At 37.3% G+C, this 19,524-nt stretch overlaps 1 protein-coding gene and 1 long non-coding RNA gene across 6 annotated transcripts in view; one reads left to right on the top strand and one right to left on the bottom strand.

Annotated features, from left to right (window-relative positions):
• LOC140052233 (WD repeat-containing protein 36-like) overlaps positions 1-19,524 on the bottom strand; it is a 42,577-nt gene that overhangs the window by 9,727 nt on the left and 13,326 nt on the right. Inside the window, exons 6-9 of the mRNA XM_072097700.1 lie at positions 16,170-16,224; positions 9,136-9,268; positions 8,535-8,710; positions 7,727-7,847 (exon numbers count right to left, since the gene is read on the bottom strand). Of these exons, the coding sequence (XP_071953801.1) occupies positions 7,727-7,847; positions 8,535-8,710; positions 9,136-9,268; positions 16,170-16,224 (485 nt within the window). The remainder of the gene's footprint in view (positions 1-7,726; positions 7,848-8,534; positions 8,711-9,135; positions 9,269-16,169; positions 16,225-19,524) is intronic.
• On the top strand, positions 762-4,957 carry LOC140052235 (uncharacterized). Of its 5 annotated transcripts, none has more exons than XR_011845599.1 (6): positions 762-785; positions 1,568-1,633; positions 2,190-2,273; positions 2,832-2,917; positions 3,484-3,564; positions 4,156-4,957. It is a non-coding gene; the product is annotated as an uncharacterized lncRNA (long non-coding RNA). The 5 variants fall into 5 exon arrangements; XR_011845598.1 differs by lacking the exon at positions 762-785 and adding an exon at positions 895-1,010; XR_011845600.1 differs by lacking the exon at positions 762-785 and adding an exon at positions 974-1,053.

Raw genomic sequence — 19,524 nt, 5'->3', positions numbered from 1 at the left:
ATTTGAATTGAAACATGTGTTTCAAATTGCGCAAGCAACGTATTAAATTGCGCAAGTAATCTGCAAATTGCGCAAGGTTTTTCGACAGATTGTGAAATCATGTACACCCATATTTTTATAGTAATTTCTAAGAATGATTCAAATTTAAAGATAAATATCGCATTTCCTTATTTTAGTAGTGCAAATATTGTTATAAGTTAGCATACCGTCGAAGAACCGACGAAGGAAAACGAAGCGGTGGTGTTCCACCAGGCGGGCGCGGCGCGGGCGGCCGGCTATACTACTCTAGCCTAGCTAGGGTCTGGACTACTGATACTGACTAGGTTACATGGCCTAGCTTAAACTAATATTAAAAACTTAAAAAGTGAGTATTAAACATTATCTTCATTGAAATGGTCTTATTTATATAATAAAATACTAAATTTTAAACTCCTCTGCCTAGGCCTAGCCTATAGCCATGTATGGGAAAATTTACAGTTCGTTTTCAAATTGCGCAAAGGTGTCATATTGCGCAAGAACTATCTTGCGCAATTTACAAATTGTGCAGCGCAATTTAAAATTGCGCAAAGATTTTCTTGCGCAATTTGAAATTGCGCAAGTTGATTGCGCAATTTGAAATTGCGCAAAAAAATCCTTGCGCAATTTCAAATTGCGCAAATAATTCTTGCGCAATTTAAAATTGCGCAAGGATTTTTTTGCGCAATTTCAAATTGCGCAAATCGTTCAAATCGCGCATAACACAAGCATAGACCAATTGACGCGCGTGAGTGACATTTCCAAATTAGGTACATGTTTGTTTGTCCGTATCTTTAAAAAATGTAATTTTCACTCTAATTCTTTGGTACTGCATGATAATTTAGTTATCTGTGAATGTTATAACATAGTAATGGTCGAGAGGTGATGGTGGAATTTTTGAGCTATGGCCGTTTCAAATTGTGTCATTTTTAGGCTTAGGCTTATGTCTACTCTAGTTGCAACACTGCCTTTCATGTGACAGCTGACCCAAATGAGTTTGGAAATGTTACATTATTTTAATTATTTAGGCCTGGCTGGGTAGGGTAGGCATATACCAATATTATAGGCCCTATTTTTATTTTAATACTAGGCCTAGGCCCTTGCTAGACCTGTGTTCTCTAGCAGCCTACTACAGAGAAGCAGCTTTCCGGCTTAGTTAGCCTGGCCTTGAGTAGGCTAGCCTAATAGGTATTAGTAGGCTACCTAATTAAAATTAGGCCCAGGATCTACGCCTAGGCCTATATATTTTTAATATTATTTAATCATTATAATTAATTTTAGTTTATTAAATTTACAGTATTCATTACAAAAACTGTAAATTTAATATTATGAGGATTATACTGTATATACCCATGTAACATGTATGCAATAGGGAATATTATAGGCCTATATGTATGTAATAATTACAATATAAATAATGACAAGCATCATATTAACATTCGGTTTTGCTCATCACTGCATATTCAAATTAGTATGCAATCATATTAAATTTAATAAGTTAAGTTAATTTTATAAAATTGTTATAATAATTATTAATGTTATACTATTGTAGATACATATATAGAGCAGTAACCTGAAGTGGCTAAGCAGATTTGGACCATACCTACCATCTATATAGGTAAGATTATTTTGCTGTTCAAGAAGTAGCAAATATTAAATTGTGTACCATGCTATTAATTTGTAATATTAACAATCAATCACTACCACTGGCTGGGTAGGCTAGGCCTATATCATAGGCCCTATTTTTATTTTAATATACTAGCTAGACCTGTGCTCTCTATCACTAGCAGCAGCCTACAGAGAAGCAGCTTTCCAGCTTATTTAGCCTAGCCTAGAGCAATTAGGCTAGGTATAAGTAGGCTACCTAATTAGGCTAGGCTCTACGCCTATATAGGCCTATTATTATTTAATTATTATTAATTTTTGTTTAATATATTTACAGTATTTATTTAAATAATGTTTCTTATGAGAATACCTGGTTATATATACCCTATGCAATGACATAAGGCATATATGCCTACCCTGTATGTAATAATTACAATTATTATAAATAATGAATTTTAACATTCGTTTTTGCTCATTACTGCATATTCAAATTAGTATGTATGCAACCATATTAAATTTAATAAGCTAATTTTAAGTAATTCTTATAATAATGTTTTACTATTTTTTAGGTACATAGCGGCAACCCGAAGTGGCAAAAACATTTTAAACAGATTTGGACCAATACCTAGCAGCCTACCATCTATATACAGTAGGTAAGTTTATTTTATTGCTCAAGAACTAGTAAATTTTAAATTGTGTTTACCATGCTATTAATTTTCAATATTAACAATCAATCACTACCACTGGCTGGGTAGGCTAGGCCTATATTATAGGCCCTATTTTTATTTTAATATACTAGCTAGACCTGTGCTCTCTATCACTAGCAGCAGCCTACAGAGAAGCAGCTTTCCAGCTTATTTAGCCTAGCCTAGAGCAATAGGCTAGGTATAAGTAGACTACCTAATTAGGTCTAGGCTCTACGCCTATATATTATTATTTAATTATTATTATTTTTAGTTTTAATATATTTACAGTATTTTATTTAAATAATGTTTATTATGAGAATACCTGGTTATATATACCCTATGCAATGACATAAGGCATATATGCCTACCCTGTATGTAATAATTACAATTACAATATTATAAATAATGAATTTAAACATTCGTTTTTGCTTATCACTGCATATTCAAATTAGTATGTATGCAACCATATTAAATTTAATAAGCTAATTTTAATTAATTCTTATAGTAATGTTTTACTATTTTTAGGTACATAGCGGCAACCCGAAGTGGAAAAATCATTTTAAACAGATTTTGACCAATACCTATACCTATACCTACCATCTATATTATAGGTAAGTTTATTTTACTGTTCAAGAACTAGTAAATTTTAAATTGTGTTTACCATGCTATTAATTTTCAATATTAACAACCAATCACTACCACTGGCTGGGTAGGCTAGGCCTATATTATAGGCCCTATTTTTATTTTAATATACTAGCTAGACCTGTGCTCTCTTGCACTAGCAGCCTACAGAGAAGCAGCTTTCCAGCTTATTTAGCCTAGCCTAGAGCAATAGGCTAGGTATTAGTAGGCTACCTAATTAGGCCTAGAGGCTCTATGCCTATATATTATTATTTAATTATTATTAATTTTTATTTTTAATATATTTACAGTATTTATTACAAATAATGTTTATTATGAGGATACCTGGTTATATATACCCTATGCAATGACATAAGGCATATATGCCTACCCTGTATGTAATAATTACAATTATTATAAATAATGAATTTTAACATTTGTTTTTGCTCATCACTGCATATTCAAATTAGTATGTATGCAACCATAGTAAATTTAATAAGTTAATTTTAATTAATTCTTATTATAATGTTATACTATTACTATTACTATTTTTTAGGTACATATATAGCGGCAACCCAAAATGGCTAAAACATTTTAAACAGATTTGGACCAATACCTATACCTACCATCTATATAGGTAAGTTTATTTTACTGTTCAAGAACTAGTAAATTTTAAATTGTGTTTACCATGCTACAGTACAGCAGTACAGCAGTAGTACTATCAATCAATAGTAATTAGTTAGTAATTGAAATATAGACATACTATAGTATTACTTTTACATATTCATTATCATTAGGCATTGTTAAAAGGAAATCAATACAATGCAATATTCCTTTAACATTTAAAAATGTACAATATTTTATGATCATTAATGTTAATGAATCATTCTTTGTTGGCTTTCTTGCATTTGGTGGGTTTTATTATTTCATTTTGTATCATTGGAGATGTGAAAATCAGATGAGTCTAAGTTTGACTCTAATCCACACTGCTGTTTTGTGACGGTTGAGTTTGGCATGTATTAGCTCCCCGCCTTGCTCAGAGACCGCCTTGCTCAGAGACCCCCTTCCATTCTCTCATGAATGCAATAGCATGGTGCTCAAGCATATGTAGCTTAGGCTGTATTACACCTGGTGCAATATGCCTGTATTCTGCTAAAAATACTTGTATGATATTTTTATGGAATTAAAAAATACTTAATTTACACATTAATACATTTTATAATTTCAGAAATTTTGTGATGAAAAAGTCAATCTGTGGTGACTGTAGAATGGACCCAAGATCTGACTATCTTAGACATTTAAATAATAGAAAGTTCTGACAATTTTGTTGAATAGAAATATACAATGTATGATGTAATCTTAATTGAAAATTGGCGCTTTTTAAACTATGTATATAAATTAGGATGAGAAAACAGTTATTTGATTATGAGGTATGTTCATTTAATTAAATTTCAAAAAGAGTGAAGATATAAAGAAGAAAAGCAGATTATGGAGCAGCTGTACCAGACAAAAAACTGTTCCCCTAAGCGCCAGTGTGTTCTTTCACTTGTGAATGTAGTTTTGGCCCAGGTCATAGTTGTTGTTGAAGTGTAGCATGCCAAGCAATTTGGTCCATGCCCTGTTAATTTAAATGTTAGCGTGGTAGTATACAGTATCCATTGAAAATTCGCGAATGGCAGGTTGTATAAATGTATATAGGTTGTAATTTTACATTTGTTAGATTTAGTGCAAATTTGTGATGGTTTTCATATTTTTTAAGTTGTATTTTTTATCCTTTTCTTTAAATTTTGTTCCACAACAGAAGCAAGTAGAACGTAAAGCCTTTTCGTGAAACTGTGTTGCCTACAAAAAAGAAAAGAAATTTTAATTTTACCAACCTTTAATGTTATATTATATTTATCATACAGTAGTTTGAGTATTTTTGTATAGGCTTTAATTTTAAGGGCCTAGCTAGGCCTGGTAGTTAGTAGTTTTACTAAATTTTTACATTTATGATGAATTATATTCAGTTGAAATAAATACAATGATAATAATTAAGCTTATTATTTATTCTATTGTAAATTAAAATGATGTATAGTATGATTACACTACATATACGTACCACCTAGGCCTAGTTGCGTACAGCCTAGCGAGCGGTTATCAGCCGCGTTCATCGACCTCTCGCCAAATACGCTGTTTCGCATTTAACAAAACAGTCGAGTTTTTAAATGAAAATTTCTTGAGATTTTCACCGTCACCTCCTAACAATTCAATGTCTCATGTAAGCATATATAATCAAACTTTTACCTAGATTTTCCAAGTATTTATGAAAATTACGAATAAAAACAAAAAGTGTACAATTTGACAAGCATTTTTTCAAACTTTCCATTGTTTACATTTGCTAGGCCGATCGATGTTAATTTTTAAAAATTCCGGGTGTAAATAATTTCGTAAACTTGTTGTTATGCTTAATTACTTACTATTTCCAAAAAATCGGTAATTAAGAATCCTATTTTCTAACAAATAGTATAAAAATGGTTTTATAATATTTATGACGAAATTGATTAAATTAATTTAAAGTGTAGTTATAAAAGTTGCAAATGTCGCGAAAGTTGAACGAGATTCAACCACTCGCGCGGCGTCACGCTCAGGCACATATCGCCGTCTGACAATATTGAGGGCGCTTGACTTTTTCTATTTATTTTACATTGGTTGAAACAGCTGTGATAACAGACTTGAAATCATAATGATTTTACACAGTTCTATAGCATGCATAACAGACATGAAATCATAATGATTTTACACAGTTCTATAGCATGCATAACAGATATGAAATCATAATGATTTTACACAGTTCTATAGCATGCATAACAGACATGAAATCATAATGATTTTACACAGTTCTATAGCATGCATAACAGACATGAAATCATAATGATTTTACACAGTTCTATAGCATGCATAACAGATATGAAATCATAATGATTTTACACAGTTCTATAGCATGCATAACAGACATGAAATCATAATGATTTTACACAGTTCTATAGCATGCATAACAGACATGAAATCATAATGATTTTACACAGTTCTATAGCATGCATAACAGATATGAAATCATAATGATTTTACACAGTTCTATAGCATGCATAACAGATATGAAATCATAATGATTTTACACAGTTCTATAGCATGCATAACAGATATGAAATCATAATGATTTTACACAGTTCTATAGCATGCATAACAGACATGAAATCATAATGATTTTACACAGTTCTATAGCATGCATAAGAGACATGAAATCATAATGATTTTACACAGTTCTATAGCATGCATAACAGACATGAAATCATAATGATTTTACACAGTTCTATAGCATGCATAACAGATATGAAATCATAATGATTTTACACAGTTCTAGAGCATGCATAACAGATATGAAATCATAATGATTTTACACAGTTCTATAGCATGCATAACAGATATGAAATCATAATGATTTTACACAGTTCTATAGCATGCATAACAGATATGAAATCATAATGATTTTACACAGTTCTATAGCATGCATAACAGACATGAAATCATAATGATTTTACACAGTTCTAGAGCATGCATAACAGACATGAAATCATAATGACTTTACACAGTTCTATAGCATGCATAACAGACATGAAATCATAATGATTTTACACAGTTCTATAGCATGCATAACAGATATGAAATCATAATGATTTTACACAGTTCTAGAGCATGCATAACAGACATGAAATCATAATGATTTTACAGCATTCACAGTTCTATGGCATGCATAACAGATATGAAATCATAATGATTTTACACAGTTCTAGAGCATGCATAACAGATATGAAATCATAATGATTTTACACAGTTCTAGAGCATGCATAACAGATATGAAATCATAATGATTTTACACAGTTCTAGAGCATGCATAACAGACATGAAATCATAATGATTTTACACAGTTCTATAGCATGCATAACAGATATGAAATCATAATGATTTTACACAGTTCTATAGCATGCATAACAGATATGAAATCATAATGATTTTACACAGTTCTATAGCATGCATAACAGACATGAAATCATAATGATTTTACACAGTTCTAGAGCATGCATAACAGATATGAAATCATAATGATTTTACACAGTTCTATAGCATGCATAACAGATATGAAATTATAATGATTTTACACAGTTCTATAGCATGCATAACAGATATGAAATTATAATGATTTTACACAGTTCTATAGCATGCATAACAGATATGAAATCATAATGATTTTACACAGTTCTATAGCATGCATAACAGATATGAAATCATAATGATTTTACACAGTTCTATAGCATGCATAACAGATATGAAATCATAATGATTTTACACAGTTCTATAGCATGCATAACAGATATGAAATCATAATGATTTTACACAGTTCTAGAGCATGCATAACAGACATGAAATCATAATGATTTTACACAGTTCTAGAGCATGCATGACAGACATGAAATCATAATGATTTTACACAGTTCTATAGCATGCATAACAGATATGAAATCATAATGATTTTACACAGTTCTAGAGCATGCATAACAGACATGAAATCATAATGATTTTACAGCATTCACAGTTCTATGGCATGCATAACAGATATGAAATCATAATGATTTTACACAGTTCTAGAGCATGCATAACAGATATGAAATCATAATGATTTTACAGCATTCACAGTTCTATGGCATGCATAACAGATATGAAATCATAATGGCTTATTAAAAGTTAAGTTGTTAACTTACCGGCACTTAAAATATCCTTTCCATGACTACCATGGAAACGAATCATTGTTGGAGGTGCATAGTGACCTGACCTAATTTTGTGCAATCTACCAGAACCATCAGGTTGATCAAAAATCCACATCTAAATAAAATATCAAATAAGTAAAAGATTGTGTTTTTACTTTTTTTGCAAAAATAATCCTGTATAAAACTTTGGCGTTGATACAAGATTTGTCCATTAACCCTTTAATTCAAAATTCAAAAAAATTCAAATTCAAAAAACTTTTATTGTCCAATTTCATACACAATACATACAATTGGAAATGTGTCATAGTACACAGTGTTAGTCCCAACTCTGTGCACAATATTTATATAAGAAAGGTGAATTTTAAATAAATTGCAAAAATACTGAATGAAATCATTTTGTAATTATTTTTGTGGTGTCTGGTGGGTAAAAGGTTGGGAGTAAAAAAAAAGGTAATTTGCATATTATTATGTGAAGTCATTAGAGCTATTTCCTGTTTTTTATCAATTAAATGGTAACAACTATTTTTTCTGTAAAAAATTCTTCTGGAATATAGTTTTCCCACTGGATATTGATGAAGATACGTATAACAAAATAAAAATATCAAAGAATTTGAATTATTGCTATCGTTTTATAAACAATTCGGCACAAATCAAAGTTTTAGTATAAATATAAAATATATAAAAGTATAATACTCAACTGTTTTCTATGAAATTTAGGAAATCAAACATCATTATTTTATAAGACTAAGAAGTGTAATATTAAATGGCTCGGACTGTATAAAGATATGTAACTTATGTTTACCTTTAGTGAATTGTCTGCTGCTGATGTAACCATTAGAGGTTCAGAGTCCAAAAACTTCATTCCAGTCACAGATCCATGGTGTACTTCTCTCATTTGACTTTTTAACTTTTTTTCTTCCAAGTCCCATAATGCAATGTGTCCAATAGTGCTTGCAGTTGCCATAATAGGATGACCATCTAAAATTGAATACAGAAGAAAACAAGTACAAACAAGATGCTTTAACTTCCTAAATTCCCTCTAATAGATAGTAAATTCACAGCTTACTCAAATTATTTACATATATATATTTTAAAAATAGTTATATAAAGAAGCAAAGCTTTTGAACAGCAAGCCTAAAAAATAAATAAGAAACAAGTCAACCATATTAATTTCATGGGGTTCATTGAAAAGAATGGCAGGAGATGAACTCAGAATAGTTACTGTATAGAAGACAAATGAAAAATATATCAAGGATTTGATGTAAAATAATGAGGCACGATTGCTTAACACACATATACAAATTAAAATGAATATTCAGCAACCAATTGCGATGATATTTGAATAATTAGCATTCAGGAAATGATCAGTAAACTGAGTAATAAACCAAAATTGTTGTTCCAACCTGTGCGAAATGAAATTGCAGTTATTGGACCCCAGTCTTGTGTAAATGTCATAACAGATTCATCAAATCTTAGATTGTGGATGATAATATTGCCATTTGCAAGACCAACTGCTACAACATCAACGGCTGGTGCCTTTAATAAGATAATAAACGATGTCATGTATTACACTGTCCCTAACTGGTTTTGAATTGTCAAAACAAGCTAAGTGGTAGAAATTGTCCTACAGTACTTCTGCTGATTGAGTTCGCTGTTGGAGTCCCCTGGGTCTAGTATATGTATTGTATGTATGTTTGCTGTTGGAGTCCCCTGGGTCTAGTATATGTATTGTATGTATGTTTGCTGTTGGAGTCCCCTGGGTCTAGCATGTGTATTGTATGTATGTTTGCTGTTGGAGTCCCCTGGGTCTAGCATATGTATTGTATGTATGTTTGCTGTTGGAGTCCCCTGGGTCTAGCATGTGTATTGTATGTATGTTTGCTGTTGGAGTCCCCTGGGTCTAGCATGTGTATTGTATGTATGTTTGCTGTTGGAGTCCCCTGGGTCTAGCATGTGTATTGTATGTATGTTCGCTGTTGGAGTCCCCTGGGTCTAGCATGTGTATTGTATGTATGTTCGCTGTTGGAGTCCCCTGGGTCTAGCATGTGTATTGTATGTATGTTCGCTGTTGGAGTCCCCTGGGTCTAGCATGTGTATTGTATGTATGTTCGCTGTTGGAGTCCCCTGGGTCTAGCATGTGTATTGTATGTATGTTTGCTGTTGGAGTCCCCTGGGTCTAGCATGTGTATTGTATGTATGTTTGCTGTTGGAGTCCCCTGGGTCTAGCATGTGTATTGTATGTATGTTCGCTGTTGGAGTCCCCTGGGTCTAGCATGTGTATTGTATGTATGTTCGCTGTTGGAGTCCCCTGGGTCTAGCATGTGTATTGTATGTATGTTCGCTGTTGGAGTCCCCTGGGTCTAGCATGTGTATTGTATGTATGTTTGCTGTTGGAGTCCCCTGGGTCTAGCATGTGTATTGTATGTATGTTCGCTGTTGGAGTCCCCTGGGTCTAGCATGTGTATTGTATGTATGTTTGCTGTTGGAGTCCCCTGGGTCTAGCATGTGTATTGTATGTATGTTTGCTGTTGGAGTCCCTGGGTCTAGCATGTGTATTGTATGTATGTTCGCTGTTGGAGTCCCCTGGGTCTAGCATGTGTATTGTATGTATGTTTGCTGTTGGAGTCCCCTGGGTCTAGCATGTGTATTGTATGTATGTTCGCTGTTGGAGTCCCCTGGGTCTAGCATGTGTATTGTATGTATGTTCGCTGTTGGAGTCCCCTGGGTGTAGCATGTGTATTGTATGTATGTTCGCTGTTGGAGTCCCCTGGGTCTAGCATGTGTATTGTATGTATGTTCGCTGTTGGAGTCCCCTGGGTCTAGCATGTGTATTGTATGTATGTTCGCTGTTGGAGTCCCCTGGGTCTAGCATGTGTATTGTATGTATGTTTGCTGTTGGAGTCCGCTGGGTCTAGCATGTGTATTGTATGTATGTATGCTGTTGCAGTCCCCTGGGTCTAGCATGTGTATTGTATGTATGTTTGCTGTTGCAGTCCCCTGGGTCTAGCATGTGTATTGTATGTATGTTTGCTGTTGCAGTCCCCTGGGTCTAGCATGTGTATTGTATGTATGTTCGCTGTTGGAGTCCCCTGGGTCTAGCATGTGTATTGTTTGTATGTTCGCTGTTGGAGTCCCCTGGGTCTAGCATGTGTATTGTTTGTATGTATGTATGCTGTTGGAGTCCCCTGGGTCTAGCATGTGTATTGTTTGTATGTATGTATGCTGTTGGAGTCCCCTGGGTCTAGCATGTGTATTGTATGTATGTTTGCTGTTGGAGTCCCCTGGGTCTAGCATGTGTATTGTATGTATGTTTGCTGTTGGAGTCCCCTGGGTCTAGCATGTGTATTGTATGTATGTTTGCTGTTGGAGTCCCCTGAGTCTAGCATGTGTATTGTATGTATGTTTGCTGTTGGAGTCCCCTGAGTCTAGCATGTGTATTGTATGTATGTTCGCTGTTGGAGTCCCCTGGGTCTAGCATGTGTATTGTATGTATATTCGCTGTTGGAGTCCCCTGGGTCTAGCATGTGTATTGTATGTATATTCGCTGTTGGAGTCCCCTGGGTCTAGCATGTGTATTGTATGTATGTTTGCTGTTAGAGTCCCCTGGGTCTAGCATGTGTATTGTATGTATGTTTGCTGTTAGAGTCCCCTGGGTCTAGCATGTGTATTGTATGTATGTTTGCTGTTGCATTCCCCTGGGTCTAGCATGTGTATTGTATGTATGTTCGCTGTTGGATTCCCCTGGGTCTAGCATGTGTATTGTATGTATGTTTGCTGTTGGAGTCCCCTGGGTCTAGCATGTGTATTGTATGTATGTTTGCTGTTGGAGTCCCCTGGGTCTAGCATGTGTATTGTATGTATGTTTGCTGTTGGAGTCCCCTGGGTCTAGCATGTGTATTGTATGTATGTTCGCTGTTGGAGTCCCCTGGGTCTAGCATGTGTATTGTATGTATATTCGCTGTTGGAGTCCCCTGGGTCTAGCATGTGTATTGTATGTATATTCGCTGTTGGAGTCCCCTGGGTCTAGCATGTGTATTGTATGTATGTTTGCTGTTAGAGTCCCCTGGGTCTAGCATGTGTATTGTATGTATGTTTGCTGTTGCATTCCCCTGGATCTAGCATGTGTATTGTATGTATGTTCGCTGTTGGATTCCCCTGGGTCTAGCATGTGTATTGTATGTATGTTCGCTGTTGGAGTCCCCTGGGTCTAGCATGTGTATTGTATGTATGTATGCTGTTGGAGTCCCCTGGGTCTAGCATGTGTATTGTATGTATGTTTGCTGTTGGAGTCCCCTGGGTCTAGCATGTGTATTGTATGTATGTTTGCTGTAGGAGTCCCCTGGGTCTAGCATGTGTATTGTATGTATGTTTGCTGTTGGAGTCCCCTGGGTCTAGCATGTGTATTGTATGTATGTATGCTGTTGGAGTCCCCTGGGTCTAGCATGTGTATTGTATGTATGTTTGCTGTTGGAGTCCCCTGGGTCTAGCATGTGTATTGTATGTATGTTTGCTGTTGGAGTCCCCTGGGTCTAGCATGTGTATTGTATGTATATTTGCTGTTGGAGTCCCCTGGGTCTAGCATGTGTATTGTATGTATGTATGCTGTTGGAGTCCCCTGGGTCTAGCATGTGTATTGTATGTATGTTTGCTGTTGGAGTCCCCTGGGTCTAGCATGTGTATTGTATGTATGTTTGCTGTTGGAGTCCCCTGGGTCTAGCATGTGTATTGTATGTATGTATGCTGTTGGAGTCCCCTGGGTCTAGCATGTGTATTGTATGTATGCTGTTGGAGTCCCCTGGGTCTAGCATGTGTATTGTATGTATGTTGTTGGAGTTCCCTGGGTCTAGCATGTGTATTGTATGTATGTTTGCTGTTTGAGTCCCCTGGGTCTAGCATGTGTATTGTATGTATGTTTGCTGTTGGAGTCCCCTGGGTCTAGCATGTGTATTGTATGTATGTTTGCTGTTGGAGTCCCCTGGGTCTAGCATGTGTATTGTATGTATGTTTGCTGTTGGAGTCCCCTGGGTCTAGCATGTGTATTGTATGTATGTATGTTGTTGGAGTTCCCTGGGTCTAGCATGTGTATTGTATGTATGTTTGCTGTTGGAGTCCCCTGGGTCTAGCATGTGTATTGTATGTATGTTTGCTGTTGGAGTCCCCTGGGTCTAGCATGTGTATTGTATGTATGTTTGCTGTTGGAGTCCCCTGGGTCTAGCATGTGTATTGTATGTATGTTCGCTGTTGGAGTCCCCTGGGTCTAGCATGTGTATTGTATGTATGTTTGCTGTTGGAGTCCCCTGGGTCTAGCATGTGTATTGTATGTATGTATGCTGTTGCAGTCCCCTGGGTCTAGCATGTGTATTGTATGTATGTTCGCTGTTGCAGTCCCCTGGGTCTAGCATGTGTATTGTATGTATGTTTGCTGTTGCAGTCCCCTGGGTCTAGCATGTGTATTGTATGTATGTTCGCTGTTGGAGTCCCCTGGGTCTAGCATGTGTATTGTTTGTATGTTCGCTGTTGGAGTCCCCTGGGTCTAGCATGTGTATTGTTTGTATGTATGTATGCTGTTGGAGTCCCCTGGGTCTAGCATGTGTATTGTATGTATGTTTGCTGTTGGAGTCCCCTGGGTCTAGCATGTGTATTGTATGTATGTTTGCTGTTGGAGTCCCCTGGGTCTAGCATGTGTATTGTATGTATGTTTGCTGTTGGAGTCCCCTGGGTCTAGCATGTGTATTGTATGTATGTTCGCTGTTGGAGTCCCCTGGGTCTAGCATGTGTATTGTATGTATGTTTGCTGTTGGAGTCCCCTGGGTCTAGCATGTGTATTGTATGTATGTTTGCTGTTGGAGTCCCCTGAGTCTAGCATGTGTATTGTATGTATGTTTGCTGTTGGAGTCCCCTGGGTCTAGCATGTGTATTGTATGTATGTTTGCTGTTGGATTCCCCTGGGTCTAGCATGTGTATTGTATGTATGTTCGCTGTTGGATTCCCCTGGGTCTAGCATGTGTATTGTATGTATGTTCGCTGTTGGAGTCCCCTGGGTCTAGCATGTGTATTGTATGTATGTTTGCTGTAGGAGTCCCCTGGGTCTAGCATGTGTATTGTATGTATGTTTGCTGTTGGAGTCCCCTGGGTCTAGCATGTGTATTGTATGTATGTTCGCTGTTGGATTCCCCTGGGTCTAGCATGTGTATTGTATGTATGTTCGCTGTTGGAGTCCCCTGGGTCTAGCATGTGTATTGTATGTATGTTCGCTGTTGGAGTCCCCTGGGTCTAGCATGTGTATTGTATGTATGTTTGCTGTTAGAGTCCCCTGGGTCTAGCATGTGTATTGTATGTATGTTTGCTGTTGGATTCCCCTGGGTCTAGCATGTGTATTGTATGTATGTTCGCTGTTGGATTCCCCTGGGTCTAGCATGTGTATTGTATGTATGTTCGCTGTTGGAGTCCCCTGGGTCTAGCATGTGTATTGTATGTATGTTTGCTGTAGGAGTCCCCTGGGTCTAGCATGTGTATTGTATGTATGTTTGCTGTTGGAGTCCCCTGGGTCTAGCATGTGTATTGTATGTATGTATGCTGTTGGAGTCCCCTGGGTCTAGCATGTGTATTGTATGTATGTTTGCTGTTGGAGTCCCCTGGGTCTAGCATGTGTATTGTATGTATGTTTGCTGTTGGAGTCCCCTGGGTCTAGCATGTGTATTGTATGTATATTTGCTGTTGGAGTCCCCTGGGTCTAGCATGTGTATTGTATGTATGTATGCTGTTGGAGTCCCCTGGGTCTAGCATGTGTATTGTATGTATGTTTGCTGTTGGAGTCCCCTGGGTCTAGCATGTGTATTGTATGTATGTTTGCTGTTGGAGTCCCCTGGGTCTAGCATGTGTATTGTATGTATGTATGCTGTTGGAGTCCCCTGGGTCTAGCATGTGTATTGTATGTATGCTGTTGGAGTCCCCTGGGTCTAGCATGTGTATTGTATGTATGTTGTTGGAGTTCCCTGGGTCTAGCATGTGTATTGTATGTATGTTTGCTGTTTGAGTCCCCTGGGTCTAGCATGTGTATTGTATGTATGTTTGCTGTTGGAGTCCCCTGGGTCTAGCATGTGTATTGTATGTATGTTTGCTGTTGGAGTCCCCTGGGTCTAGCATGTGTATTGTATGTATGTTTGCTGTTGGAGTCCCCTGGGTCTAGCATGTGTATTGTATGTATGTATGTTGTTGGAGTTCCCTGGGTCTAGCATGTGTATTGTATGTATGTTTGCTGTTGGAGTCCCCTGGGTCTAGCATGTGTATTGTATGTATGTTTGCTGTTGGAGTCCCCTGGGTCTAGCATGTGTATTGTATGTATGTATGCTGTTGGAGTCCCCTGGGTCTAGCATGTGTATTGTATGTATGTTTGCTGTTGGAGTTCCCTGGGTCTAGCATGTGTATTGTATGTATGTTTGCTGTTGGAGTCCCCTGGGTCTAGCATGTGTATTGTATGTATGTATGCTGTTGGAGTCCCCTGGGTCTAGCATGTGTATTGTATGTATGCTGTTGGAGTCCCCTGGGTCTAGCATGTGTATTGTATGTATGTATGCTGTTGGAGTTCCCTGGGTCTAGCATGTGTATTGTATGTATGTTTGCTGTTGGAGTCCCCTGGGTCTAGCATGTGTATTGTATGTATGTATGCTGTTGGAGTCCCCTGGGTCTAGCATGTGTATTGTATGTATGTTTGCTGTTGGAGTCCCCTGGGTCTAGCATGTGTATTGTATGTATGTTTGCTGTTGGAGTCCCCTGGGTCTAGCATGTGTATTGTATGTATGTTTGCTGTTGGAGTCCCCTGGGTCTAGCATGTGTATTGTATGTATGTTTGCTGTTGGAGTCCCCTGGGTCTAGCATGTGTATTGTATGTATGTTTGCTGTTGGAGTCCCCTGGGTCTAGCATGTGTATTGTATGTATGTTTGCTGTTGGAGTCCCCTGGGTCTAGCATGTGTATTGTATGTATGTTTGCTGTTGGAGTCCCCTGGGTCTAGCATGTGTATTGTATGTATGTTTGCTGTTGGAGTCCCCTGGGTCTAGCATGTGTATTGTATGTATGTTTGCTGTTGGAGTCCCCTGGGTCTAGCATGTGTATTGTATGTATGTATGCTGTTGGAGTCCCCTGGGTCTAGCATGTGTATTGTATGTATGTATGCTGTTGGAGTCCCCTGGGTCTAGCATGTGTATTGTATGTATGTTTTATTGTTTGTATTCATGTAAAGTCCAGAATAAAATGAATATTTTATAACAAATTCAGTCATATATCGCAGACCTCTCAACATTACACCATAGTTAGAAGGTGCTATTAGAAATATAAAGATATGATGTATGGCTCAATCCTGTCAGACACTATAACATTTGAGATTGACACTACAAAACAGTGAATAGTTAGTTTGTGAAAATCCTATAGACGTCTACCTGTTCTATAGCTGTAATTGATGACCCCCATCCATCAAAGATGTATACCAACTTGCTGAAAATACAATATAGATATTTAGTAAACAAATTATGAATGTTTAAAAGTGAAACGGTACAAAGTAAAAGATGTATAATAATATAACAAATCTTCATCTTTCACTGAATCACATCATTTGTTCCATTGCACGATTATAAAATATTTTTACTTTTAACAAGAGGCTAGGCCTAAATCATTTAAAAAGGCAGCGCTCAAATTTTGGTTGCAGAGTAGAACAATTATAGACAGCGTGACACTACAGGTTGTTTTTTTAACGTGATCAGTCAGTCTACCCTCTTGTTACATGTGTGGTTGCCCGCCCACTCCATTTGTAACAAAAATTAATGCATAATTCATTTCAATGATTGAAGATAACTACGATTTGTTAATGAAGTTAATGAGTTTTCAACTCATAAACACATTCTTCCTATTCAACTCATTAATTATTAAATCCATCTACACAGCATTACATTGATTTATTATGACAACCATACTTCTTAGAGTACAGTGCTGTTGAGCAAATTTAATAATGATCCCATGTTAATATACAACACAATATTTGATGTGTTTAAACCAATGATCACCTTTGCACAGTTTAAAAACATTTAATACAATATTGTACAATATTATATTCTTCAACACCTTCTATCATATTTGGGACATTAAAGGGCCACTCACACACAGTCTGTATCTGAAATGTACTGTACATTAAAGGGTCACTCACACACAGTCTGTATCTGAAATGTACTGTACATCAAAGGGCCACTCACACACAGTCTGTATCTGAAAAATGTACTGTACATCAAAGGGCCACTCACACACAGTCTGTATCTGAAAAATGTACTGTACATCAAAGGGCCACTCACACACAGTCTGTATCTGAAATGTACTGTACATCAAAGGGCCACTCACACACAGTCTGTATCTGAAATGTACTGTACATTAAAGGGCCACTCACACACAGTCTGTATCTGAAATGTACTGTACATCAAAGGGCCACTCACACACAGTCTGTATCTGAAATGTACTGTACATTAAAGGGCCACTCACACACAGTCTGTATCTGAAATGTACTGTACATCAAAGGGCCACTCACACACAGTCTGTATCTGAAAAATATACTGTACATCAAAGGGCCACTCACACACAGTCTGTATCTGAAATGTACTGTACATCAAAGGGCCACTCACACACAGTCTGTATCTGAAATGTACTGTACATCAAAGGGCCACTCACACACAGTCTGTATCTGAAAAATGTACTGTACATCAAAGGGCCACTCACACACAGTCTGTATCTGAAAAATGTACTGTACATCAAAGGGCCACTCACACACAGTCTGTATCTGAAATGTACTGTACATCAAAGGGCCACTCACACACAGTCTGTATCTGAAAAATGTACTGTACATCAAAGGGCCACTCACACACAGTCTGTATCTGAAATGTACTGTACATCAAAGGGCCACTCACACACAGTCTGTATCTGAAAAATGTACTGTACATCAAAGGGCCACTCACACACAGTCTGTATCTGAAAAATGTACTGTACATCAAAGGGCCACTCACACACAGTCTGTATCTGAAATGTACTGTACATTAAAGGGCCACTCACACACAGTCTGTATCTGAAATGTACTGTACATCAAAGGGCCACTCACACACAGTCTGTATCTGAAATGTACTGGACATTAAAGGGCCACTCACACACAGTCTGTATCTGAAATGTACTGTACATCAAAGGGCCACTCACACACAGTCTGTATCTGAAATGTACTGTAAATCAAAGGGCCACTCACACACAGTCTGTATCTGAAATGTACTGGACATTAAAGGGCCACTCACACACAGTCTGTATCTGAAATGTACTGTACATCAAAGGGCCACTCACACACAGTCTGTATCTGAAATGTACTGTACATCAAAGGGCCACTCACACACAGTCTGTATCTGAAAAATGTACTGTACATCAAAGGGCCACTCACACACATTCTGTATCTGAAATGTACTGTACATTAAAGGGCCACTCACACACAGTCTGTATCTGAAATGTACTGTACATCAAAGGGCCACTCACACACAGTCTGTATCTGAAATGTACTGTACATCAAAGGGCCACTCACACACAGTCTGTATCTGAAAAATGTACTGTACATCAAAGGGCCACTCACACACAGTCTGTATCTGAAATGTACTGTACATCAAAGGGCCACTCACACACAGTCTGTATCTGAAATGTACTGTACATCAAAGGGCCACTCACACACAGTCTGTATCTGAAAAATGTACTGTACATCAAAGGGCCACTCACACACAGTCTGTATCTGAAAAATGTACTGTACATCAAAGGGCCACTCACACACAGTCTGTATCTGAAATGTACTGTACATCAAAGGGCCACTCACACACAGTCTGTATCTGAAAAATGTACTGTACATCAAAGGGCCACTCACACACAGTCTGTATCTGAAAAATGTACTGTACATCAAAGGGCCACTCACACACAGTCTGTATCTGAAATGTACTGTACATTAAAGGGCCACTCACACACAGTCTGTATCTGAAATGTACTGTACATCAAAGGGCCACTCACACACAGTCTGTATCTGAAATGTACTGGACATTAAAGGGCCACTCACACACAGTCTGTATCTGAAATGTACTGTACATCAAAGGGCCACTCACACACAGTCTGTATCTGAAATGTACTGTACATTAAAGGGCCACTCACACACAGTCTGTATCTGAAAAATGTACTGTACATCAAAGGGCCACTCACACACAGTCTGTATCTGAAAAATGTACTGTACATCAAAGGGCCACTCACACACAGTCTGTATCTGAAATGTACTGTACATCAAAGGGCCACTCACACACAGTCTGTATCTGAAAAATGTACTATACATCAAAGGGCCACTCACACACAGTCTGTATCTGAAAAATGTACTGTACATCAAAGGGCCACTCACACACAGTCTGTATCTGAAATGTACTGTACATCAAAGGGCCACTCACACACAGTCTGTATCTGAAATGTACTGTACATCAAAGGGCCACTCACACACAGTCTGTATCTGAAATGTACTGGACATTAAAGGGCCACTCACACACAGTCTGTATCTGAAATGTACTGTACATCAAAGGGCCACTCACACACAGTCTGTATCTGAAATGTACTGTACATCAAAGGGCCACTCACACACAGTCTGTATCTGAAATGTACTGGACATTAAAGGGCCACTCACACACAGTCTGTATCTGAAATGTACTGTACATCAAAGGGCCACTCACACACAGTCTGTATCTGAAATGTACTGTA

The sequence above is a fragment of the Antedon mediterranea genome, chromosome 6 (genome assembly GCF_964355755.1).
Source record: "Antedon mediterranea chromosome 6, ecAntMedi1.1, whole genome shotgun sequence".
Classification (NCBI taxonomy): domain Eukaryota; kingdom Metazoa; phylum Echinodermata; class Crinoidea; order Comatulida; family Antedonidae; genus Antedon; species Antedon mediterranea.
The sequence above is the reverse complement of the archived record's forward strand: the minus strand, read 5'-3'. Positions and strand labels throughout refer to the sequence as shown.